The following is a 27,847-nucleotide window of genomic DNA, read 5'->3' as shown; positions in this document are numbered from 1 at the left end:
ATGTTAGAAACTGAAATTTGTTATTTTGCGTTTTTAAAAGGATTTTAATAATAGTTATAAGAAATAATATCAAATTATTAAATAATAATCAAAGAATAGAAAGAAATCGATGTTTCAAAAACTAATATTATATTGTAAATTTTAATAGAAATAGATTAGCATACTTAATTTCGACTGCAAAAAAACAGCAACATTGAGGTGTGTGTTGAAGGCTGAGGTTTGATGTCTGGTGGTATAAAAATAATTTTAAAATGCATGACATTATTTATTATGGATGACTCTCAATACTATATTTTTACATTTCCTTGACATTAAACAAAACATAAGTTATTTTTTTTTATATATATATAATAAAACTAATAAATAAAAGTGTTTGGTAATTCAAAACACCTTTTACAGTTTCAGCAGGCCAAAATTTTAATGAGGAATCTCAGTCTTCTAAAAGACAACAGGGATGTCTTGGCATAAAGCTCAACAGTCAGTCCCCTTGTGGAAGGAAACAGTTGAAACCATTTTTGCTTAACAAGGGAAGAGGGCTTGGTTAAATCAAGTAAGTCCTTTTAGCTATCCAAACTTTTTTTATACTATTGACTATTGGTAAATGTTTATTATTATATACAATGTTATATTTATATCTAAAGAAATAACTTTATACATGTTTTAAATAAAGAAGGTGGTTTAAATCTACTTTGTTATTAATATAGATTACGTTAATATGTGATGATATTAAAATTGCGAAACCTTTTGTTTAAACTCTGGATGCATAATAATTTGTGTTAAAAAGAATCAAGAAATAAAATAAAAAAGCAAATTTTTTTTTTTACTCTAGGTTTACTCGACACATTGAATTAGTAGCAACAAGGGCACAGAAATTCACTATTCAAATAACAAGCCTTCACATCCACACAAACTGTACAGCTCAGTGGTCAAGAAAAATAACTAGCCCATTCAATTTCACTCAAAAATGTAACACTAACATGTTTATAGTTACTTCACACACAAAAATTGTACCTGGTGGCATGTACATAAATGTTGACTTAAAAATAACAAGAAACTTTTAACATTCACCTGTTGTCTAATACAAAATAAGGCTCACTGATCTCTAGCAACTAAGAATGTGTTTCAAGAATTGGCTGGTAGAGAAAACATGCAATAATAAAATGTTTTATATCACTATACAATACTGAGATAAAATGACCAAGTATTCTCATAAATTGTGAAATACTAGAACACAAGTTAAATATCCTAATGCTCATTAATTAAGTTTTATTTTGCTTTGTTAAGTCTGATAAAAACCAATTAGCTATTGATGGGTATAGTTTAGTATAAAATGGAGTTAAAAATGACAACATATGGCTAAAATGTGATGGTGAAGACTAAATGATTGAACACAACTTGAAACCAGTGCAAACACAGTATTACACTGACATACAGTGTAGACGTAATCAGTTTTTTTTAAAAAAGCATACATTTGGTAATGTACAGATTTGAAAAAACCTGCTGTATCTTCTTAAGATACCCATTGTTATTTTAGCATTTTTCACTCTAATTATATAAAGATAAGTACTGCCCCCATTACACAAAAATGCTTGAATGATTTAAAGCAAGCGCTTAAGTACACTAAAACTGATGTCAGTTATTAATGAAATATGACAAGCTTGTGAAAGAAGTAAAATATCAAAACTTCAGATTCAGGGATTGTACACATTATTATAATTATTACAAGTGAGTAGGAGGTGGGGGAAATGACGCAAAATAAGGCGTTAATGTTATTCCAAAAATATATTCTAATAATCAGTTTTCAAAGTATGTATCTGTTGTGGATTGAGTGTTGGTTTTTAGAATTTTTTTTAAAAAAAAAAAAAAGGGGGGGGGGGGGGTTGGTTTAATGTAATGTTCTTGTGAAATGTTACGTTCAATGCAGTAGAAGGGGTGGGAGGATATTTTTAAATTATATAAATGCACAATCCCAGACGACTGAATTAAAACATATTTGAATTTCTTTGAAAGATAAAAAAAAGACACCAATTACAACCTAGTCAATTAAAAGTTACAGCAGATTAATGAAAACCATGCATTTTAGATTTCTAAAAATGAATTTGTAAAATATTTTTGAAGTTAGACTGCTATGTGTTACTGGACCTCAAAACTGACACGAAGCATAACTGTATATTATGGGTGTAAATCTATTTCAGTTAAATAAGATAAAAAAAAAAAAAATAAACCTAAAGAAACCATTTTATTTAATGTATTTAATCAATCTAGTACCAAATTAAACATTTAAATTATGGTAAAAATGTCCAAATTAAAACTAATGTCAGGATGCAACAATGCTAATTTCCCTAAGAATTCAGTCAGAACTGATGATCTTTAAGTTTTCCTAAAGAGAGCTTTATTACTACTTGAAACTTAAAATCATAAATGTACATAACATTATTTATTTGTTGTACAACTTTTAATATTACCCTGATAAGGAAAGGTGCAGTGTGGCAACATTTGCATCTAATTTATTGCGTCTCTAGTCTAAGAAAAAAATCTTGAAACCTGTGCAGTTAATTAAAAGATTTCATAACCCAGACACTTTCACATTTAACTTTTGAGTGTGTGTTTTTTTTGGGTATTTCAAGATCTACTCATTTTTGTTGTTGAAAGATACACATTTTAGAAGGGTTCTAGTCAAGGCTTGTAATAGCACAAAAATTGCAAACACTAATGCATTTTGTAATTCTAAAACAAAAATAAACAGTATTTACATTTTGAGACTTACTGGGATGTATACAGTTAACAATTTTGTAAATCTATTTGTTAAGAAAACTGATATACTTTGACATTAAATATTTTCATTTCAAATAAAGGGCAAACAATAACAATTGGAACAGATTAAGATTAAATCTACAGATGGTAAAAATCAATTATAACTAATTATCTTTCAACTGAAATTACCAATAACAGTCAACAGGTAACATTATCAAGCTTTAAACTAAAAGTAATTAAAAAATGACTAATCACTAGTTAAATTAATGTGACAAAGTTACATTTACAAACTCATTCATTAAGTGTAAAGGTAGTTTATCTAAAAAAAAATTAAACTAAAAAATATATTTAAAATATACAGAGAAATATGACCAACAGAAGTGGATAAAACTGGAAAACAAACATTAAAATGGGGAGCATACACAGAACAACCAGTTTTATTGTTTTTTTTTTAGATTTTTTTTCAAACAATTTAAATATAAAAATAAATCTCTCTATATAAGTTTGAGGTAAAGCATTCAAAGCAACAAGCTGATACCATAATTATATATTTATGTGTATATATACATAACACATTGATTTGTAAACAAAATGATAACAATTCTATGAAAATGAACTGTGGGTGAGAAAATGGGCAGACAAGTAATGAAGCATTATAGGACAAAGTATACACTCAGGCCACAACACACTCAGTGCAGAATATAAAATGCACTTTAAGAAGCACACACTCCAGATATATCTGTACTTAAGAGATAAAGCACTTCTCAAGGTGACGTGTATCAATAGCTCACAATTGCAGAGCATGAGGTCAAGAAGTGTAAGATAAAGATGAGATAAATGTTTCTAATGTGGCTGAAACTTTTGTAAGTTTAACTGCACATTTCATTTAAACATGTACCTTGAAAAACTGTCAATCTAAACCTATAAAATAACTGCAGTTTGGCTCACATAGATACAAGATTTTAGAACATTTGTATTTTGTGACTGTAAGAAAATATATTTTTAATAATTAGAAACCTTTAAAAAACTAATTGACTTAAATTTTGTTTTGACTAGAATTATCTATAATTTGAAAATTTACTTAATTATATGAAAAAGGAATTTAGTAAAATAGTCACTTCAGTTGAGCAGGCTATTTACTCTTGGTATTCTTATTTGAACTGCAATGCATTAAAACAATATAACTAAACAGAAAATAATTAAACTGAATGATCAAAATATCCATCAGGTTAAAAAATTCTCATAGAAAATTTTTGAAATAAAACAGAGACATGGCCAAATGAATGAGAATTCGGTGGGTAAAAATATTAAGTAGCAGATCAAAATTTCGTCAACATTAATAAAATGATACAAGAGCTGAACGACATCAAACACAACTTACAGTACGTATTTCAATAATGAGTCAAACCATACTTTTAGTCCTCTTATTGCTAATGCCAGTGGTGATTTTCAGGTGAAATTAAAACAAAAAAGATGAAGAATGCTCCAAGTTTTCATATTTATCATGATACTAAGTGTAAATTGTAATTTACTTTGATAAACCTATGCTGTTACTAATACTAGTCACCTATGTTTACATAAGAAAATGTTAAAATTAAATACCATACGATTTGAAAAATATACTGCCAGGAATTATATTCATGTAATTATGAAATATAGAACAATAAGCCTAATAGTTTGAAAAACAAAATTCAAGAACACAGATGAATAATGCTAAGTTGAGTCATCCTCCTTGAAATATGTAAACTTAAAGGAAAAAAAACATAAAATACACTGTACATTTTATAAGAATTAACAATAAATTATTAATAAAACCTTGCCTTTTATAAATATTTTGAAACTATAGGTGTAGTATTCAGTAATTAATGCTAGTTAACTTTCAAATGCACATCACCTAGTTTTAAATTTAGAAAAGCATATTTTCCCCCACTTAGAATGTTGTAAGTAACAACTGGCTACCCATGTTAAAGAATTTAAAGAGAAACAACATCAACCATGAGAACAGTACAACACTGAAGTGATCCTGCAGAAAAAAAATGACAAAGAAAGACTTATAGCTAATACACTCACCACTACACCAAAACAGAATTGTTACTCCTTACATCATGTATCATCAATTTGGGCAACATAACAGTTTATAACACATTAGATTAAAAAGCATGGAAAGTTAACCTAACAATTGTGAATATTCCTCTGATGATTTTGAATACCTTACCTATTGCAACTAAGCAAAGCTAAACATTCTCTCTGTAATACTAGAAACATTTCAAATTTTCAATACAGCACTATTATGTTTAGAAATGTTACAGCATACCTGCCTCAGGTATTAGAATCACTCTCTGTATATGCATGAAAGCATAAACATCTTTTTTCATCTGATGCAATATATTTTCTAAATGTATCAGAATATAACAACTGGCAGTGCTACAGTTAATCTTGTACATCCCAGTTTTTAGTTCAGAATGTATGCTCCAACCAAAGGTAGAAAACAATTGTGCCGGATAAACATGTATCATATCTCCTGATTTCCAAAAGCAAGATTATTGGAAAAGTTTGTATTTTTCAGCACAAACCAAGCCTGTAGTAATAGTTCTGCCTGATATTGTAGATGGAGATTTGTAATCCATTAAGTGAATTTAAGCAACAAAACATTGAATAAAAACTGTTCTTGAAAGCACTCCATACAGCTACTGAAACGTCCTCCAAGAATTAACCTAGAAGAACGTTAAGACCTGTGTTAGGAATTAGGCAATAGTTCAAATTCGTCACTGACTGCTACCATCGGCACATGAAGTTCATCAATGACTGGTGTATTTTTGTGATCACAAAGTCCACATTCCTTCATCTTCCACTCCCAATCAAGTTTTTGAACTGCATACAAAGACTCTGCTTCATGATGATGACGCATAAGTAATAGTTGCTACAAAATAAAAAATAATAAATAGTTGTGTGCTAGAGTAAATACCTTAAAAATAACAAACAACCACTAAATAACAAAAATATTAAAAAATCCTCACTTTTATTTTTTCATATTTGTCATCAACATCCTGAATCCATGATATAAACTGGCGGCCATTATAACGTGACCTAACACTCTTGTCCCGGTCCTCAACCTGATCATCATTTAATATAAAGAAATGCATTAAGTTTTTATTTTTTAAAATAATTTTTTTAAAAAGCAAATGTTGTAAGTAGTGTAAACAACCTACACATGGCTGTTAGGCAGACTGAGTTAGCCTATTGCAAAGTACTCTCATTCAGCAGTGAATGAGACAAAGCCACTAAACAAACCTCACCCCTCAATAATGACAATCAGAATCACAGATTAGCAGAGGATCCACTGTAACCTCTCTTTAGCAAGTTGTAGAAATAGTATATGCCTTGACCAATCTCAAAATTATGACAATAATCTTCACTTAAATATAAGATGTTCAAAGCAGAATGAAAAGTATGATGGATAAGCATATTTTTAATTTATGTGAGTTTTGCTCAACTTTCAGCTAAGAAAAAATCCGAACCAACCTGTTCTAACTCTTGCTGGTTGTAAATTTCTTCTTCCCTCAATATTGTGCACACACTAAAAGGAAGTGTTTGATTTGCCATAGCTCTGGCAGCTCGACCATGCTCCCTTAATATTTCCTGCTCTATTGAAAGCATTAACTTTTCCTGGAAACAATTTTAAAATAGAAAAGCAGAATTATTTGTTGAAAAGATATTTGCTTCATTCTGATTAAGGGTTTGAAACAATTTTAAGAGACAAATCAGATGGGTTAAATTTAACAGAATTTTAAAGATATAAAAATTAACAGGACTTACTCTTTCTATAACATGTTGCAGTCGTAAACGATATCTTTCTTTTTCTTGCTGTATGAAAAATTCCCTCATTGGTTCTGTTACCAAATTGGGTGGAGGTAGCTGGAAAGTTTTTTTTATAAAATTAAAAAACGTAATTATCTAGTAAATCAACTAGGAGAAAAGCCTTACATTACTTACAAACTTTCAGTTCTAAAGAAATTATACTTACCATTGGAACTGATAATGTACTAGTAGCATTGCCTTGTAAAACATATGTACAGTTGACCATTAAGAAGTCTTTAAAACCAATGGGTGGCTTTGGAGCCACATTACACAATGTTCGATGACGAGATGCAATCTATAAAAGAATTCAAATTAGCATATGATTGTAATGTTAAAGAGCTGGGATATTGCATTACTGCTTAGTACTAAACTTAACATTAGGCATACCCTTCTCCTTAAATTAAGGTAAGTTTCATAAGGATTTGGTGGCTTTTCTAGTGGTTGGTTAGATTTAGGTGCAGTAGTTGTTGCAGCAGAAACTTGCAATGTCTGCTGCTCAGTTTTGTTTCGTAACTTTCTTTTTCTAGGTGGAAAGCTTGAATCATCTGTTGCACACTCATCTCCTTTTTGTGACCTTGTTGTGCTGCAATTATCTGCTTCTTCTTTGATTTCTGTACTACCTATACAAGCAGAATAAATCTATGTCAAAGATGCATTTTTATAGAAGAAAACTTAACATTTTTGGGTAGTATAACTAAAAAAAAAAACAACCCGGTACAAATATGTGTATTTTGCAAATTAACATACACAATATATGACCATTTCCATTTAAGTGTAACTGACAACAGATGAGGTGACTATATAAATTTATATATATATTATATATATATAAATACAAATGAAAGTATGTTTGTGAGTGTATTTGTTTGTCCTTTATGCATTACACCTTTCTGAACTTTCATTCGAACTTTGGGGAGTTGATAAGAATACCCCTGGGGAGGTTTCTGCTAAAAAAATATATTTAATTTTGCAGGTGAAAGGCCGCGCCAGGGTGCGATTTGGCGCCCCCGGGTTATCTTGTGAGCGCTATAGTTCCTACGATACACTATGGATAAGTGTGGACACCCGGGCAGTCATTGCAATGAGGTGTTCTACTTCATTATTCCTTGAGTAACATGCACTCAAGACTTTCATAAAGCGCATAGCCAGAAGTGTGCTAGGTGGTAGTGTGGGCAAACCCGACAAATATGATCTAAGAAATATAGCGCCAGCATTGTTTACATTTAAATAAACCAGTATTAGAAAACATGGTCTTGTGTCCAAGGACATAGGATTGGTAACACATTGATGAAACCCTCTTAAAATATTTCATCAGACTTTCTTCTAAGACCTCTGCAACACTTAGGGACTGGCACGCTAATACTTTATAAAAATGTTTTCTTTTACTAGAAATTACTGGAAGCAATATAAAAACCTTTTAATGTCTTCAATTTGAATGAATTCAGTTAAGTATCATCTTTTTAATGACAGTTTTATACAGCTATAAAGGATGCTTTAAATAAAATAAAGAATTAAATCATTTGATTCATTACAACCAGTAGCGTAGCGAGGGGGGGGGGGGGGGACGGACGACATATGTCCCTGGGCGCCGACCTTAGGGGGGGGCGCCAAATTGAAAGTTTGAGGGGGGGGGGGGGGTGCAAATGAAAAGTTCGAGGGGGGTGCAAATCGAAAGTTTGAGGGGGGGGGGGGGGGGGGGGTGTGTGTGTGCAAATGAAAAGTTCGAGGGGGGGTGCAAATCGAAAATTTGCTCTCGAGGGGGCGCCAAATTGGAAGTATGTCCCCGGGCGCCGGGAAGGGTCGCTACGCCTCTGATTACAACGTATGTTGAAATAATACAGAATTGTTAAAATACAATTTAAATTTTCTATATTATTATTATGAAATAACATACATTAGGCCTATTATATATTAACTAGCCGTTGGTACCCGTTCCACGTGAATTATCGGTCTATATATTTTTAATGGTATACATTTTTTAGAAAAATATTTTATAAAAAATTTTTTGGTCAAAACGCAATGTGCTATACTACAGGTTTAACGATATTAGTGACAAAGCAAAGAAATAACTAAATAGATAAAAGTCAGACACATTTAAAATAACATAGGCTACTATACCTATTAGAAAAAATAAAACCAAATTATATACATAATTAGTCAACACAAAACCATATTAAATGCACACATTGATTAAAAGACTTAAAGACCGTTAAAAACACAGCTTTTCAATGGAATTTATGTTTTTTAAAGTTATTAGTTTTGGCCGAGGAAATTGTATAAATTTCATAAATTACGTCTCGATAAGTAAATTTATAGATCTAAATCAAATTTTAATGAAATAGTTCATGTCTTTGTATTCTAAAATTGGAAGATGACGCCATTGGTTTTGTGTAATTTCCGTACTTCAAACATATGACATCATCGATTTCAGCATTCTTGTCCCAACTATAAACACTTTTCCGGTTGCATAATTAAAACTGTTTTTCTACATTTGAATATGCCTTTATTTTTTATTTTTCTTCTTTAAATAAAATTGTGTTTATAAATTTAAAACATCTACCATATTATTTTTAACAAAAGTCTGTATCAAGTTCTCCATATATCGCTGAAAATTCTGATGTGATACCCTGCGAAAATATTTTGCTGACAGAGAGAGAGAGAGAGAAGTGCGCACATGGGCTTTTATATATTAGGATAATAATAATTATACGTATTATTTCTGTATTAAAATTTCTCCACAATGAATGACAGTCAATTAATACATATCATAAATATTACCCTGTTGTTCTTTTTCTATGTAGAGGTAATTAAATTTTAAAATATATAAAAAATGAAAATTTACATTTGTCTATTACATTAGATGCATGGAGATGCATTTTAGATTTTAAAAAAAACAGCCTCACTGCCACCATAACAACTAATTTTTTAGTTTTTTATTAAAAATTTTCAATACTGTATAATAAAATGCATGTCCAGTTGCAGGTAATAGCTAATTTTTTAAAATCAGAAAGGTAATGTTGTCTTAGCTAAGTCGCGCATATCACTGCACAATGTGGTTGACAGCTGAAGCCAGTTATTGTATTTAATTGAACTTAACCAGTGGCAACATAAACGTTGATATAATTTAATTTTTAATTTGTTTATCAAATTCTATTTTCAACTGCACAAGTTTGGGGGAATTTAATGGAATGTAATGCATTCAGCACAGTTACACAAATAAAGCAAAAATTTGTTTAAAATTACAAAAACGTAAGAAAGCGTCATCATTTGTATAAATCCCATATTTTTTTTGTACTGTGTATATACGCATGATTTCCCCCCAAAATAAATTGTTGAATATCCATATTTTATTGATTAAACAGGAGTGCACATGATAGGATGATTAAAGAACTACAAACAAACCATTACCATTTTTTTCCTTGTCCGAGGGTTTTTCTTTCTGCTGCTGCTGCATCATAGCAGTATGTGATCTTAATGTCCGAGTTGGTCTTTTTTCTTTACCTTCATCAGACTTCCCTCCTGATCCATCGGTTTGTTCTGCCCTTAAATCACTTTCCCTTGATGCAGACTCTTCAACATCTAAATTCCTTATATTTTGCTCTGGGCCTTTAGAGTTAGTATCAGATGAGGATACACCTGCACCAGACCTAGAAGATGGTCGAGATGCACAAAATTCCCCTGTATCCTGTGTTGTAGGAAGAGAACAATTAGGGGGTCTCTGGCCGCCCTCCTCTACTCCATCCCATCCTTCACTTTCTGTTATTGGATTTAACACATATGGGAGAGCAGGTTTTGCCAAAGGTTTTGAAATATTTGCAGATGGGCCCCCCACTTTAGGTGGCATAATGATCTTTAGCGGGGGAACTTTAGGGGTGGATGGTCTACTTCCATGCTCAGATGGTACAGGGTTAGAGTCTTCCTGATCCACCCTAAGAGGAGAATCACAGCTGCTTGTGTCAGATTTGTCTTCCATTCGAGGAACAAGTCTATTACCGATCTCAAATGAAGAAAGATTAGCTGGAACTGGGGCAGTGGTATGAAGTGTTGAGTTACTTGATACAGCACCCCCAGAAGCCGCCCTGTCACTAAGACCAGTGACAATGCTACCACCTCCTTTGGTTCCTCTCACTGCGAAAGGTTGAAAAGGTAAGGTTGGGGGCAATGTTCCCTGTCTAGAGTCTGTAGATAGATGAGTAGTACTGGATGCACTGGATACCACATGACCTCCTGGATGGTAAGGTGATAAGTGGGATAATAAACCAGATCCCAATACTGACGTTGATGATAAGGATGCAGATGGCAATGATGAAGAAGATGAAACTAAAGAAAACTGACTTGATGATACTTCTGTTCTTTGGGAAATTGACGAGGATGATGAAGGCTGAAACGATGATGAGACTCCTGACGGTTCCGGGCCAATACTTGAGCTAGGTAAAGTCTGTAAGCTGTTTGGTAGCTTTGAAGCAAGCCGCACAGTGTGAAATGAGTTTATTGATTGACCAGGAATGTGTTGGTGAGAATGCTGCTGCTGCTGTTGAACAGGCGGACACAAATGTTGCTGTGGCCTTGGTTGTTGGGTTATGGATGTCTGTTGTTTGTTGATTTCATTTGAGTTACTTAGGTTTGAGCAGGAGGCTGTAAAAGTATTAGAGGTCTTGATGTTGTTGGCAGAAATATTTGTAAAGACATCCCCGTGTTCATCAGTGTCACTATTAACTAGATTATCAATACCACGAGGGGTAAATGGTTCAGTTGCTATTCTCTCCAATGGGACTGATGAAAGAGTAGATACACCAGGTGGTGCCACCGTTGAATCAGCACACCCATCGTTATCAGAAACAACACTGCGATTTAATCGCAAAGTTGAAGGTAAATTTATTCTGGGTTCTTCTGGCTTGACAAGACGAGATCTGTCAAACTGTAGCCTGGTGCTAGAATCCCCCTCTGAAGTAACTTCACATCCAGTGTCAATGGGAAGAACATCCCATTCTGCTTTGGGCTGTTCATCTGTTGCTGATGAAGATGATGAAGAGGACTTTTTGTTTTGTAGCTTCATCAAGAGTCGAGTGGATGTGGATTTATCAGGTGAGGGAGGCACAGACTGCCTTCTAATATTCAAGTTACCGATTGAGCTGTTGGCTGCTGTTGTAGATCCAATTGTTGAAGAGATGGAGCTAGGCGTACCAGGGGTTAACGTGACGTCTGATTTACTTGGGGTGTTATGAGTCTTAAAATCTGTTGACAAACAAAATTTCATTTTTAAACTAATACAGGCCTTTCTTTGGAAAAAGACAAAATATATAACCTAAAGGTCATACAGTAATTTAATTTATTAAACAATTTGTCAACCTATACAGTCTACATCTTATTGGATTTTTTAAAAATTAAAAATAACGATTTACCTTCATCTATATTACTGCGGTCCCCATCCTTGCTAGAAGAATTGCTATCTTCAGATGAACTGTGACTGTCAAAATCACTGCTATAGTTAGCTGTACCTCGTAAAATAGCTTCTATTTCACTAGATATAGCAACATTGATAGCAGTTTTACCTTTAAGATTGGGCTGCATAGGATTAGCCCCATGCCGAAGTAACAGTTGAACAAGCTAAAAATAAAAAGCGAAAAATTCAATTATGAATAGTAGTAATTAATACAAAATTCTCTTAAGAGACATTTACCCATAATACAGTACTAAATTTAATACATCTGCTTTGGTAGATAAGCAGCAGCATTAAGTAGCTAACTGATATTTTAAAATGTTTGAGTCTAAAGGAAAATTCCATAAATATTCAAGATATTTGACATTCTCAAATTTAATACAGGTCTCATTACTTTTCTATGTCCACTGCTTGAAGCATCATGAAGTGGTGTGTCATCATCAAAACCTTGAACATTAACATCAGCACCAGCTTTTAACAAATACCTAGCAACACGCAAGTTTCCAGAATTACAAGCTTCGTGAAGGGCTGTCCATCCTATAAAAAAAGACATTTTTAAATATGCAGAATCATTATTATTTTAATATTTAAAAAATAAAGAAATTGTATTTAAATGGGTAAAATTATGAAATAACCTACCAGCATAATCTTTCATGTTAACACTAGCCCCGGCTTTAAGTAAACGCTTAGTTTGTTTATAATCTCCTTTCTTTGCAGCCATATGTAAAGGTGCTTCACCTCGCTCATTGCGCTTATTCACTTTTTTGTCAGCCGGTGTGCGTTTAGTTGAGCTAACTTGGTTTCCTGATGAGGGTGATTTAGGAGATGCATCTGTTAAAAAAGTTAATATTTAAAAAAAAAAAAAAAAAAAAAAAACAATGAAAAATATTTGTTATCTTTAACATAAGTAATGAATCTAAAAGCTTGTAAAATACCTCCAACACTAGATTCATCCTGCATCCTCATTAGTAAAGCCATTTGTTGTCGCTCTGACAATGGTACACTAAGACGAGAAACAGTCCCAGCACCTCGTGGTGAACCTATGCCAACATGCTCAGGGGAACCTTCAGGTACATTTGGACGCTTACGTTTCTGCTGTAGAGTTTTTTTATCTGTGGAAAAACAAATAAAATGTTTAAAATTTTCATTTGTATTTTTTAGCAACATGGGCCTATCAGCTAATTAGCGAAAAACCCTGTTATAATTACACTGACCATCTTCTTCTGGTGGTGAACCCGGAGCAGCTAATTTTCTTTTGCTCGACTTTGTGTCTGGCTGTAACAATTTGCTTGATGATGCTTTCTCCTAAAAATATTTCAAATGCTAACCATTTAGACCATAGAAAGAAAATAAGGCTATGTAATAGTTTACATAAGTTATCATATATATATATATATATATATATATATATATATATATATATATATATATATATATATATATATATATATATATAAAACTAATTTGAAAACGCAAATAGTCAGCAGAGTTGTTTGTAAAGACAAAACTTAAATTATATTCAGTTTATTTAGTGTAAAAATTAGTGTAGTAAGAACTATTAAATGTTGCATTTTACTTAACTAACAGCACAATTTTGAAAATGTAACTATTAAATAATAGCTTTGACTAACATTTCAAGCAGTAAGTTGAAATCAGCTTAAAAATCAGTCTTTTTTGTTCACATTTTGTAAACATCAGATATTACTTATCCATAGTTAATAGGCACAAAACTAAACATGTGATTGAGTTGTATAATTCTTACCTTGTGAGGTGGAGATTTCTTTTCTGACATTTCCAATTTTACCCTGTATTACTTGTGACTTTATTGGGTAGGAAATATAACACAACAACAAACAGCACAAAATTTGTTCAATCCCGGGAACCATCAGGTTTCTAGAAGGTCTTGACAAAGGCTATGCAAAAGAATAATTAATAATGCCATGTTGGTGGTAGTTTTAAATCTGTGGAAGATATAAAATGGAAGTTGCTTATTATGTGGGGAAAATAAAGAGTTAGTTTAATCTTTTTAAACACTAGGCGCTTAATTTAAGGCACACTTAATAAGTTGAATTATTCAAAATGTTTCTATTGTTTTATTTATTTTTAATGGAAATCCCTAACTAAACAGACACAGTTAAAGCTATATATTAAATATTTTTAAATCATGAAACAAATATTTTTTGTTACGAAGTGTCTACTCGGAATAAGATTTTTCGGCAAAAGATAGTTCTGCGCATGCGCAGTGACCTATGGCTAGGGTTAGGGCTAGAATGAGGGTTAGGGGTAGGATTAGGGATAGGGTTAGGGATAGGATTAGGGCTAGGGATAGGATTAGGGCTAGGGTTAGGATTAGGGCTAGGGTTAGGGATAGGATTAGGGATAGGGTTAAGGATAGGATTAGGGTTGGTATTAGGGTTCTGCGGTTGTAAACACACGCATGCGCAGTACCATCGAAAACATCGCCGCTAAGGCAAGTCGTAGTTTCTCTCCATTGCGCATGCGTATCGCATGCGTATCTTATTCCGACTAGAATCGGCCTTTTTGTTATTCTGATTAGTATAAAGCCTACAGTAACAATTCTTAGAGAATTTTAAAAATACTTTTAAAACAAAGTCATACAAATTAAAATGGCCAAAATTTTAAAATGTTAATGCTTGATTTTCAATCATAACTTGACATGAAATAATATTTCATTTTCCTAAATTTGTAATAAACAGAAAAAAATGTCTACTTTATAAGTTATTTGAGTAAGTAAATTACCACTTTAATTTTTCATAGTGCAGCTATAATAATAGATTTTTAGTTTTTAAAATAAATAATCATTTAAAAATAATACATTCCTAATTCCATTGAATTTCCAGATAAGTAAATATCACCGATTCATTTGGTTATCTGATGAGTAAAATAGCATAGGCTTGGAGCAGGTGGAATTGGAAGCCATATTGTTTAGCACAATTTTTACGAACAATATAACAACCAAGCTTTCTCCCATTTTTAAAATTACCTAACATTTTTACTATAAAATTAGTAAATTGTACAGAAGAGATGAGCGGTTGCTTGTTTGTATCATAAAGCTTCCATAATACAGAATGAATTTTTCATATAGTTAAGACCTCTAATATACTATTTTGAGATTGTTCTAAAGACATGATCAAATTATTTTTGCACCTACTATCAACTACCCTTTAAACATCAGAGTTTCGTCTTTTTATTCCAATTGGCTGTTTAGTTTATTAGCATAACTGATTTTTCAATCCAGGCTCCCGCATCTCTCTTTCAAACTATTGTCTTTGCCTTTTTTCCTTCGCTATTCCTCCTCCTCCCCCACCCAGGAAAGAGAGGATGGCCAAGACAGACCTGGAGAAAAGCTGAAGACAGTAGGGAGTTGTCTTGGGAGACAAACTACAAAACCAACATCCGGGGATCATACAAAATGGTAGATTATGGTTGAGGCCCAAAGCTCCACAATGTGTAAAGAGCAATTAGTCAAGTAAGTTGTCTTCCTCTTTCCCATGCCTAGTGGTGTTATTAACTTAATAACTATCTTTTACTATTATTTATCAAACACATTTTCTTTTCTCTTATTTTGTACTTCATTGTTATCCTTTATCTCCAAACCATAGAGTAAAACAGACTTCACAGGTGCTAAAGATCTTGAGTTAGTTTCCCCGACAATGCATATGAATTCCACATTGATTTAAAAAGTTAAAAATACACTAGCAAGCAGGATCCCAACAGAATAGATCCTACATGGACCAGATAGCAACACTATGCATCACAACTCAATTGCTTGAAACTAAAAACTGTATGTTTATTTAATTGATTATGAAAAAGCTTTCAAGATTGTGGACTGAGATACTCTATGGAAGCTCTTATGTCACTATGGCATTCAAATGAAATAGTTAACCTCATTGATAACACATCCGAGGGGACATTCTGTAGAATTGTCATGGAGGGCAAATATATATTATGTTATAGATGCCTGTTGTCATCCTTCCTACCATCAACCTGATAATGAAGACAGCCACCAAACAACATAGAAATAAAATCCAGTGGACACTGTTGAAACAACCTGACAACTTGGACTTCACATACGATCTTGTGCTCCTCTCCTACAACCAACAGCAGATGCAGGAGAAAACAAACATGGTAACAGAAAAGTCAAGTTGGACTTAAACATTCACAAGCAAAAGACAAAAATATTAAAAAACACTACCACCACTGAACAAGTCACACTTAATAGTCCACTCAGAGGAAAGGCAGTCCTTTACTTAGGTAGTATTGTAGACCATCAGGGTGGAAAAGATGCTAAAGCAAGGATAGACAAAGCAAGAGTAGCCTTCGCAGAGCTAAGGAACATCTGGACCTCCTGTGAGCTATCCATAATCACCAAGTTGTGCTTTTTAAACTCCAATGTAAAATCAGTGCCTCTGTATGGGACTCAGAGACTTGAAGGATGACAAAAGCCACCAATGCTAAGTCCAGACCTTTATAAACAGCTGCCCCAGAAAGATACTCGACATCTGCTGACCTGAAACCATCAGCAATGCACACCTATGGGAAACGACAGGACAACTTTCCACTGATTAAGAAATTCGGAAAAGATGTGGCTGGGTCGGGAATAAACTGTGCAGACCCACAAAAAAAACGCAAAAAGTCAACCAGTAACACATGGTGACAGGGACTTGAGGCAGAAACTACAAAGACCTGAGGCTGAAGTCAGGATGAAAAAATGGTACAGGATAGAGGATTTTGGTAGGCTGTCCAGGGTCCATAGTCCAGCAGGGGTTACAGGCAGTGAAGATGATAAGAAAGTTAAAAGCATTTTATCATTGCTGATTCTAATCTGAACATCTTGGTCGGTATGAAATGTTGTTAATTGTGAGAAGGCAAAACACCTGCAAAGTCTTCAGCAGTTTGTTTCATTATTCATTCAACCAATTTTTACTATGTTTCTGAAAATTTGCTATTGTGTATCACTTGACATTTTGAGTAATGGTATTGCTATTGGCCTACAACCACATGGAAGCTAAATAGAATTAAAGTAAAACATTAAACTTTTAAGTCAATAGGTGGAAATAACTTTTTAAACTAGTTAATTTACCATTAATTCATAAGTTCATAAAAAAGTTTTTAATCATACTGTAGTAGATTAGTCTCATGGGGTGAGACTGCTTTAAGCTACTAACAATTAATTGTGCACTGCTGTACAATAATAGCCTTAGCATCAGATATTTTAAAGATCAATAAACCAGGAATGATCTCCCCTAAACTTTCTCGAATATTCTTATATAACACTACAAGGGATGGCAACTTGGGATATTGACATGAGTTTCAATCCATTTTTAATTACTTAAACTTTTTAAAATATAATAGAATCTCGTAGGAAAATGAATTGCGCATTAAGTGAATGGCAAACTTCTTCTTTGTTCTTAATTATTAGTGTTGGAAGGGATCGAGCCTTATCTGCCAGAGGGGTTGAACTCGAGACTTTTTTCGGATTTATCAACCATGAGCTTTTGCCGACTCGACCACGTCTCCATCACAATTAAGGATACGTGTCAACTGGTTATGCGCCATTTAGGCCGTTGACTCCGATTTCAGCCTGCTTTTCTTTTTGGATTTGCTTCCATAGCCTTTGTCCAACCAAGAACAAACTACAAGACAGCAGTTGTTTGATTTTGGAGTTTTCTTCTAGAAGAGTGGCTGTCCCCTGCTAACGAACCTCATCTGCCCGAGGGTTCGAACTCGAGACTTTTCGGTTTAGCAACCATGAGCTTTACCGACTCGACCACGCCGACCCCGGAATGGCAAACAATATGTATATAATAGTGCGGAATATTATTAGTATAAATTCACATGAGTTTTTTGAGAAATCGGAAACAGCGTAAATTACTACTTCCGGTCAACAGAAATTACTCAAAATTTTAAAGAAGGCAGAAAAGTAGACCTTTTACTTATATGTGAAATTTCGTTCATCTATCTGAAACAGTACTCAAAGTTAAAGGCTTTTGAAAAAGTAAAAGTAGAATAAGTTCCACTTCAGTTTATCGGAAATCACTAAAAAGTTGAAACAGAACTACAAATTTGATATAATAGGGGCCTACTTATATATGAAATTTCATCAACCTAGCTTTAACGGTACTCAAGTCATCGTGTTCACAGACACACATAAACAAACATACTGACAAAATTGCAAAACTATGTTTTTCCAACTAAGGGAGGCGTAAAACATTAAGATTTGTGGAAATCTTGATTTTGTTCACACAATTAAAATAATTCCTTTATACTTTGTAAACAAAAAAAGTTAGGCTTATTGGTAGGATATTCAAAGTATGGCAGCCTATAATATTTTGATGTGACACCTATTTGAATTTGTACAGGCCTATGCCCTATAAAAAAATTAGTTCATTAATATTTAGTCTAGATCTAGTTAGCCTAAGGCCCTAATTAAATTATAATTAATCTTGGTTTTGAATAAATAATGTTAATTTATGATTACCCATAGAGTAGATTGTAGATGGAGTAGATAAAACTATACTATAGGCCTACAGTGTAAACTGTAGAGGTGTAGACTTGGTGGTAGGTTGATAATTTATAAAGACTAGGCTTAGGCCTACAGAATTATTTAATTTAAAATATGAGTTGGCTACATACTAGATCTAGTGCTAGAAACTTAAAAATGCAAGTTTAGTCATATTTTTAAACTTAGCCCTAAGCCTGTGACTTTTTTCCCTACAATCAAAAAATTTATTACATTAGGCTTTTAGATCTGCCTGGCCTATAGATCTAATAATTATATTTAGGCCTCCTATATTTGCTTAGAATCCAAAAAATAATAAATAGTAGGCCTATACTATAGCCAGTATAGGGCCTACACTTAAAACTTAAATTAACTACACTACACTACACAATCTAGATCTAGATTCCAGATCTAGTGCTTTTTTTTTTAAGTAGGCCCTATCTGCTATCATATTAAATATTTATATTTATTATTTATGAAGTAGATCTAGGCCTAAATAATTATTAATTTTCAGTTGGGGGGAATATGCTAATGTTGATTACTTTTTAGACTACAGTAATCGAGGACTATAAAAAGGACAGAGACAATGCACTTAGCAAACATAACATGTCAAACATGTGAGGCAAGTTGCATGTCAATATCAATAACGAATGGGGTCATGACCTACATTCATCCGACAACGCATAATTTTAGATTTGATGAGTATGTATGCAATTACATGACTCAGCTTTTACTCAACTATGCAGTTTAAAGTAACAGTGTAACAAAACACGAAGAACAATACTAAAGACGATTGAAACATTGATAATAAGTGCAGTAAACAGCCTTATATTCGAAAACAATGAAGTCGGCTTTCGCTTATCGCCTAACCCAAGCATGGCCGCCATTGCCCATTGCAAAAGTCTTATCTGGGATCATTCCACATTTGAGTGATTTTTCTTGGAAAATTGATCTGATATGCGACAGATTGCTTTATGTTTTCGTAAACCTACATTACCCAAGAACAAATTGAAATGGATATGAAAGCCAAATTATCTCAAATACGTTAAAACATATATAAATAAAGTTGAATACCCACCTTATTAAACTTAATCGCAATGAATAAATGTAATACATAACGCCTTCCGTGATTGGTAGAAACGCTTAAAGAATGCAGCTTCCTTTTAATATGTAACAACGAATGTGGTTGGTTTCAAAAGATAAAAGGTGAACTACTCTTAAGCATAGGCCTATGAAGTAAATGACATTTCTAACAGAGGCTAGGATTAGAAATTATATAAGACTCTTGAAAATGCCTTGTCTTTTATTAAAATTTAGAATCTAATCTAGATCTACTGGCATACACCATCTATTCTCAATCCACTTTACCATAACCTTCTGAACTGCGCCAGAAACAGTCCTTTATTATAAACCTTATTCCTAGACTCCTTCCTTCTTAAGTTTAATTAATTAATTATTATTAATCAAGTTAGGCTTAGTTAGGCTAGTAAAAAAAAATAGTTAAAATCTAGATTCTAGGCCTAAACTCAACTGCCTAAACTAAGTTATTAGTATATTATTACTTTTATTACTGACATGATTCTGTTATTATTATTACTATGTAACTACTATTACTTTACTATTACTATTAATCACGTAAAATATAAGTTTTACTGGTAGGCCTACTGCTTATTTAATATTTAAACTAGGTCTCCTTGTATGAAAAAGAAATGTAATAAGCCTATAAAAAATACCTTATATAATATATAGTATTTATTCCATATAGTGGCATATAGGCCTAATTATAATACATAGGTCTATTATGCCCACTGTATCAAACAATCATCTTTTAAACGGGGGGGGGGGGGTTTGCTTGACATTGAGATATACAATCCAGTACAGTCACAATTAGAATTAGATCATGAAAGTTTTTATTTGACCAATGCTTATTATGTTTTTTACTTTTCAGATGGACAAAATCCTATATAAGACTTTGCAGCATAACTTCAAGTATTTGTTAAAGAATCCTTCTGCTTGTGTTAAGCACTTTTCGTATCATCAACATACTATATCTAAAAAATGTGATAAAAGTGTTTTATCTTCTTTTACATCCATTCACCCAGAATATGGTATCACACAAAGATGCATAAAAGCAAAGGTAATATTCCTATAAGTGTTAATGACAGCATATCTATTTTTTTCCAAAGTTAAAAATATGTGCGCAAGAAAAAAGTTGAAACATAATTTACTCAGTATAGTTGTTACTGATGACACATAAAATAACATTGAGGCATTACAAAAAAAACAAGCATTAATTTTCTGAAAATTTCAAATTTATTTTTGATGTTTTAGCAATATAATGTTAATTGCTTGTAAAATACATTGCAAGTTGTCTTTTGAAAAAAAAAAAATTTCAATTTTAAGTTGTTGCAAAAATTTCAGTTCACCAAAAAATTGAAGCAGCAGATTACTGCAATAACTGCTGTGCTGATGAGATCACAGTTTGTACCAACATGGACAGTGAAATCTTTATCTCATACAGGTGCCATTATTTGTTGGTAGTCCTGTCCTGTTAAGTGGGTCAAAAATGTTCCACTGCATCAGAATAACTTCCAATTATTCTCAGTAACAAGAAGATACAATTCAGTTTGTTTATAGGAGATCTGCTTGGTCGGGGAAGTTAAGCTCTTGGTTGCTGAACTGATAAGTCCCGAGTTCAAACCCCTGGGAAGTTGAGGCTTGGTAGCTGGGGACAGCCACTCATCTAGGAGAGACATCTCCAAAATCAAACAACTACTGCACTTTTAGTTTGTTCTTGGTTGGACAAAGGCTATGGAAGCAAATCCAAAAAGAAAAGCAGGCTGAAATCGGAGTCAGCTGACTAAATGGCGCATCACCAGCTGACACATTTACTTAATTGTGTTGGGGGAATCCCTTTCAAAACTAAAATTAAATTAAGAATGAAGAAGAAGAAAAGAATTTGTTTATAAGAATAAAAGATACAATTTACTTGAATAGAAAAAATAAAAATACAGTTTTTTAATTGTTAATTAAAATAAAAGATACAATTTCATTTGTGTGTTAAAAAATTTGAATTAAAACCAATATTCAATTTTTTCTCAGATTTTTTTTCTGATCAACCCTCAAATTCAGACGCAAAGAATAGAGAAAAGGACACAAAAAATGATGGCCATGAATCAAAAAAACCTGAAAATGAGGATGAAGATGAAGAAAGGAAAAAAAGTTAGATTTTACATATAATTATTGACACTGTTCATAATTTATTTTAATTTGTGTTCAAGTGTAATTATCAACAAATTTTAAAATTGTATATTGCTAGAAGCATTCCAAAATAGTAATAAAACCTAAAAAGTAGTATTAGTGAAAGCTAGCTACTGATTTTAAGATGATTGAAAAGAAATTTACCCTCAATCTGAAATTTAAATAAAGCACATTTGTTCATGCATTTAACTTAATGTTAATTAAATATTTTTTTCCAGTGGAATTTAGGCGATCCTTGTATACATTCATTTCTGTTTTGTTTTTCGCTTGGCTGCTGACACCAAATTCTAGAGAGGAAGCATCTTCTATTAAATATATTTCATGGAGTGAATTTTATCATAATATTTTACTCAAAGGCGAGGTAAGTCATCTATCTAAAAACTTTATGAAAGTTGTAAAACTTGTCCTAATCAAGTGAGCAGAGTGTTAGTGAATCAAAAGTGCATACATATATGGCTGTACTTTACTTATTTTAGGTGAAGAGTATCTATTTATACTTTTCATCAGAACAAGGTGGTGAAGATGTTGCCATAATAGAAGTTCATGAAGGAGCTGTTATCAAAGGCCAGGTTGGAATTTTGATTATGTCACTATTAAAAATTGAATAATTGTAAAAGCTAATTTCTCACCTCTATATGAGTTTAGTTGATGTCAGTTATATTACTATTTTAAAATACAGCTGATTGCAATGGTTTTCTTATTCAGGCAACACGAGGTAAATTTGTGATAAAAATCCCAAAAGGTTTTAATTTTGAAGAAAGAATTAGACAGGTTGAAGATGAACTCAACATCCCTTTAAAAGACAGAATACCAATAAAGTATGGTTATCCCAAGTAAGAGGTTTTATTCATTGTAAATTCTTAAATTATAGTTTACTAAGGTGACGTGAGTTGTTTTATAAAAACATTTAAATGTGGTTTTGAAAAGCAGTTATTAGCAGTGGTTTCTGCATTATATTTCAATGATACTATTAAAATTGTTTTCAGCTCATGGGTTATGCTAGCAATGCAGTTGGCAGTGGGAGTTGTTCTATTTTTCTTCGTCCGTCAAATTTTCAATTCTTTTATGAAAGGGAAAGATGGCAATATGATGGATATGATGGACATTTTTTCAGTAAGTTTTTAATTCTCTTGAATGAATTCCCTGTGCATTTTATGTTGCCTTTTTCTGTTTTACATGTATAATAAAAATATATACATCTGATGATCTGGGACAAACTTTTTAAACATCTTTTGTATTTGATGTTATTGTATTGGCAGGTTCTTTTTTTTTTAATTATAATTTGTCTTCAGCCTTAGACTTCTAATTATGTTTTGGTTAAAAGGGAGGAATACGTCAAGCTAAATTTACACGTGTGGATATTGCATCAAAGGGTTCAAAAGCAGTTACTTTTAAAGATGTGGCAGGTTTAAAAGAAGCAAAAATAGAAGTGATGGAGTTTGTTGAGTATTTAACAGATCCACTGAGATTTAAGGTAAGTGTGGTTTCTATTCAAAAGTAGCAGATTTCTTAGATGTGTCTCACCCATTGAAGAAATGTGTTGAATACTTACATATTGGGGATTTTAAAAATTTTTAATCAATGTATTGTTTGTTGATTTATAAAAGTAATCACGTGACAGTACGTGTTTCAGAATTTAGGAGCTAAAACCCCAAGAGGGGCACTTTTGCTAGGCCCACCAGGGTGTGGTAAAACACTGCTAGCAAGAGCTTTAGCAAGTGAAGCGAAAGTTCCTTTCCTAGCTATGGCAGGATCTGAATTTGTAGAAATGATAGGAGGTATGTTGGATGAATTAAATCATATAAAACATTGTTGCTATTTTATTTTCAGTACATTAAAAGCTTAATTTGATTACCACAATTTAACAGGGCCATTTGATTGTACCTTTGTAATAATAAAATAAAAGTAAATTGTATTAGTTATGTTAATTTCCATGTTACTATTATATGAAATCCAATTTAGGAGTAGGAGCAGCAAGGGTAAGGAATCTGTTCAAAGAAGCCAGAAATAAAGCACCATGTATTATCTACATAGATGAAGTGGATGCTATAGGTCGTAGCAGAGGAGGGTTGGTGTTGTTTTTGTTCTTGTTTATAATGTAGAATTTAAAAATTTATTAGCACAGACAGACAATCTTATCTTTATTATTTTTTTTCTTCAGTTATTAATCACAAGCAAAAAAATATTTTTTTACTACAATGATAATTTTTTCAATTAGATCTACATTACAGAAGAAAAGTTTTCAGAATTCAGCTATTTGTTTTTAGCCCATACTTATTATTTCTTTTTATTTTAAATTAAAAGTTCAGCGAGTGTAGGTGGTGAAGATGAACACACGCTTAATCAGCTCTTAGTGGAGATGGATGGCATAGAAACACAAGAGGGTGTTATTGTGTTAGCTGCTACTAACAGAGCTGATATATTAGATAAGGTATGAGTCAAAACCTAAAATCTCTTTGAGAATTAGGCTAAATCACTGGTTGTTTTTCAGTTGAACATTGATGTGATTTAATGTTTGATTTTTTTAGGCTTTGTTGCGGCCTGGTCGATTTGATCGCCATATTATGATAGATCTGCCAACATTGATTGAGAGAGAGGAGATTTTTGAAGTCTATTTAAATAAATTAAAAATTGAAAATGATGCTATCTCATATGCCAAACCTCTTTCAAAACTTACACCAGGAATGAGTGGTAAATATGGACACCTTATAACCTGCTTAAAATAATTACAAATTCATCTTTCTTTTTAATCTATAATTTATTAAGAGAAAAAGACTACTATTTTAAACTAATTTTTTTTAGGTGCCGATATCAATAATATTTGTAACGAAGCAGCCATACATGCAGCAAGGGAAAAAAGAAAATTTGTAGACAAAAAAGATTTTGAGTATGCTGTGGAAAGGGTTTTAGCAGGTATGTTTTAAGCATTTAAAAGTTGAATATTCATTTGTTCTTTGTAGAGCGAAAAACTTCATCAAACATTAATAATGTAGCTAGTGGAAATAAATAATTCTAGCTTTAAATTTGAGTTGTTTCTGGGACAAGACTTACCAACTAATTCATTTGAAAAAAAAATGCTTCGTATTCACAAAGTCTGATGTTTGATGCTATAACCTGACATCTCCAGGAGTGGAAAAGAAAACCCGCTTGTTGTCACCAACAGAGAAGAAAGTGGTTGCTTACCATGAGTCTGGTCATGCCCTTGTAGGATGGATGCTCAAATACACTGATGCTTTACTCAGAGTAATATAATATTAGGCTTCAATGTTTATTGAAACTTTTCATACTGCTCTGCTATTCAATCTGTTTTCCTGTTTAGATATCTAATACTGCAGTGTATCATTGAAATATGTTGGTTTTTATTCTCTTTAATTTGTATCTAATGTTTGAACAGGTTTCCATTGTACCAAGAACCAATAGTGCCTTAGGATTTGCCCAGTACTTGCCATCAGACCAGAAACTCTACTCACAAGAGGAGGTCAGTGACAGTCTTGAAAACATTAAAGTTTGTATTAAAATGTTTAAGAATTTTCTTTCTGTACCCAATATCTGTCTGTTTCAGCTGTTTGAAAGAATGTGTATGGCTTTAGGTGGAAGAGCAGCAGAAAGTCTGATATTCAATCATGTATCAACAGGTAAGCATTAAGAATTCTGATAAAATATTTGCCACCCAAATCAATTATTAGAAACTGGGATTTAAGTTTGGTATTTAAAAAAAATTAAGATTTAAATTGTACAAGTTATAATCTGTCACTTTTTAATACTAGTATATGCCATTGTTATTCTCTTCAACTGAAAAGGACTAGAAATATTGAGCTAATAGAACAACTTTTTTTAAAACAAGGTGCTCATGATGATCTTCAGAGAGTTACAAAGATGGCTTATGATCAGATCAGGTCTTTTGGCATGAACTCAGTGATTGGTCATTTATCATTTCCATCTGATCAGGAAAATTCAGGACAGAAGCCTTACAGCCAAAAACTAGCCCATACAATTGATGAGGTATGTATTAATGACTAACTAATACTATCCTAGTAATTAAGCAACAGAAGTATAAATGAAATTATAAAATGTAATAATTTTATTAACTGCTCTACCTGCATATTATTTTAGCATGTGTAAATAAATCATTAAATGGATGGATAATAATTTTTTCTTAAAGCACTAAACAATAATTTTGGTGGATTATTTGTCAGTTACAAAACAAGTTGTTTTTTTTTTGTTGGTGCAGCCAATGTTTTTCCAGTATTTGCAAGAGCTGAGACAATATTGATAATTAGTCATATGTTGTAATATATGGAATTTAGTTTTATTTGGTTACAGGAAGCAAGACTGTTAATAGCTAGAGCATTTCTTAAGACTCAAGCAGTACTAAAGGAAAACAAGGAGAAACTTCATCTAGTAAGTAAATATGTAGACAATGGCAGATCTAATTGTTAAAATGTCATAGCTGAAATGCATGTCAATAAGGGCTTGTACATTTCAATAGATCAGCTATCGCCCAGAAATTTTCTTTTGTAGTACAGTCCAATACATCTTTAATCCCCGGAAAATGTACAGTATAGTACATTTATTTATGGTCATGATGAAAGTCTCACTGGTAATCAGATTTTGAAGATACAGACGGAAACAGCAAATAATAATTTTTTTTTTTACATTTTTTTTCTATCACTAGCAATTGAGTTTCTATGAATGTCTTCAAGAAAGGTTTTTTTAGGTTACCTATTTATTAAGTATTTAAAATTTACTGAAATAACAATAGTTTTAGTTTATATAAGTTTTCCTAGATTAATTTTATTTATTACTAGTGTATAAATAAGCTATCTAGCCTTATACATAACGAGGACATTTTAAAGTAATCCTTTTAATAAGTACAGTAGTTTAATATGCATCAATTTATTGCCTGCCCGCATGGTTATTATGCCTGGACTATAAAGGGTTAAGTTGATATGATTTAATTACAAAATAACATACAATACTTATAACAAACTATTGCCTGCTCCAGCAGTACTATGTACATTATATGTTGTTTCAAAATGTATATCTTTACTTTAGTATCCATCATACATACTTATCTAAAATATTTATTTGCAGCTTGCAACAGCTCTTATAGAAAAAGAAGTTCTTAACTATGAAGACATAGAAAAACTAATTGGCCCACCTTACTTTGGAAAAAAAAACTTAATAGAGCCTCAAAAGTGGGATGGTATTATGCCTGAGAACAACAATGCAGTGAAAAGTAAATTAAACAATAGCTGAACCTGTGATCCTTGTTTTAAACTTGAATGACTTCTTTTCAACAAAATGTTTCAAATTGCTTGCATTTTTAAAAGGAGCTATATTTAGTTAATGTAAAAACTAAACGAACCTGTTTGTAAAGAAAATAATTGTGTGAAGAACTTTTACTTCTAGACATGTTTACATTTGCCAGCAATGTTGAGACCCACACATTTCAATTACCATTTCATGTCTAGCTATGTAAATGTAATTATGAAAGACTTTTGTGTTTAAGCTGGACATTGTACTTGTGTATTAGGTGTGTAAAAATGACAGGTTTCTGCTATTGTGGTTACTATTAGTTTACTTGTGATACAAATAAAACATTTTTATGTATAAAAAAACTAACATTTAATTTGCTTGTATTGAAATCTTTTTATTCATAAATTAAATGACAGTTGTAATAAAAATAGGCAATTACAACTTGTTAATAAAATGCAATACGATTCTTTTTTAATAATGCAAACGTCAAAGTCATGTTTTACAACAAGAACCTTGAATAAAAATAACATTTTACTCTCTTCAAGTCATGGTTTATAAGCAGTACAAAGTATTTCTCGTAACTTTTGTTGGGGCCTACACTATGTTAGCTAGAACTCCATTCTTTGATGCCAAAATAAATTCTTAGTCGTAAGAACAGACTTAAAAGTTTGGAACTATTGTGATTCTCAACCCCAACTATTCTACCACTGGTTATTAAATCCATATGGAGTTTGGTTTCAGATATGTGAAAT

The 27,847-nt window shown here is 32.3% G+C and overlaps 2 protein-coding genes across 5 annotated transcripts; one reads left to right on the top strand and one right to left on the bottom strand.

Annotated features, from left to right (window-relative positions):
• Positions 1–1,099: 1,099 nt before the first annotated feature.
• LOC131936672 (ankyrin repeat domain-containing protein 11) lies at positions 1,100–19,455 on the bottom strand. Of its 2 annotated transcripts, none has more exons than XM_059293711.1 (14): positions 19,446–19,455; positions 13,815–14,013; positions 13,267–13,357; positions 12,988–13,164; positions 12,692–12,883; positions 12,447–12,589; positions 12,015–12,219; positions 10,021–11,847; positions 7,000–7,232; positions 6,779–6,907; positions 6,571–6,669; positions 6,277–6,420; positions 5,772–5,867; positions 1,100–5,674 (listed from the first exon to the last, which is right to left on the bottom strand). In XM_059293711.1, the coding sequence occupies exons 2-14, from the start codon at positions 13,842–13,844 to the stop codon at positions 5,492–5,494; spliced, it is 3,549 nt and encodes a 1,182-aa protein (XP_059149694.1). In that variant the 5' UTR covers positions 13,845–14,013; positions 19,446–19,455; the 3' UTR covers positions 1,100–5,491. The 2 variants fall into 2 exon arrangements, with proteins under 2 accessions (XP_059149694.1, XP_059149695.1); XM_059293712.1 differs by having other exon boundaries at positions 12,692–12,856.
• Positions 19,449–27,772, top strand: LOC131936673 (paraplegin). 3 transcript variants are annotated; one of them, XM_059293715.1, is made up of 20 exons: positions 19,449–19,811; positions 20,524–20,712; positions 20,997–21,096; positions 21,678–21,797; positions 22,055–22,197; positions 22,313–22,405; positions 22,542–22,669; positions 22,823–22,949; positions 23,161–23,310; positions 23,470–23,614; positions 23,799–23,904; positions 24,141–24,267; positions 24,365–24,527; positions 24,639–24,749; positions 24,964–25,079; positions 25,231–25,314; positions 25,399–25,471; positions 25,681–25,838; positions 26,160–26,237; positions 26,931–27,772. In XM_059293715.1, the coding sequence occupies exons 2-20, from the start codon at positions 20,524–20,526 to the stop codon at positions 27,093–27,095; spliced, it is 2,376 nt and encodes a 791-aa protein (XP_059149698.1). In that variant the 5' UTR covers positions 19,449–19,811; the 3' UTR covers positions 27,096–27,772. The 3 variants fall into 3 exon arrangements, with proteins under 3 accessions (XP_059149698.1, XP_059149697.1, XP_059149696.1); XM_059293714.1 differs by having other exon boundaries at positions 19,450–19,781; XM_059293713.1 differs by having other exon boundaries at positions 19,789–19,833.
• The last annotated feature ends 75 nt before the right edge of the window (positions 27,773–27,847 follow it).

Source organism: Physella acuta, unplaced genomic scaffold (genome assembly GCF_028476545.2).
Source record: "Physella acuta isolate Inbredline_101_S28 unplaced genomic scaffold, ASM2847654v3 ptg000184l, whole genome shotgun sequence".
In the NCBI taxonomy this organism is placed as follows: domain Eukaryota; kingdom Metazoa; phylum Mollusca; class Gastropoda; family Physidae; genus Physella; species Physella acuta.
This window is presented reverse-complemented; position numbering and strand designations above follow the sequence as displayed.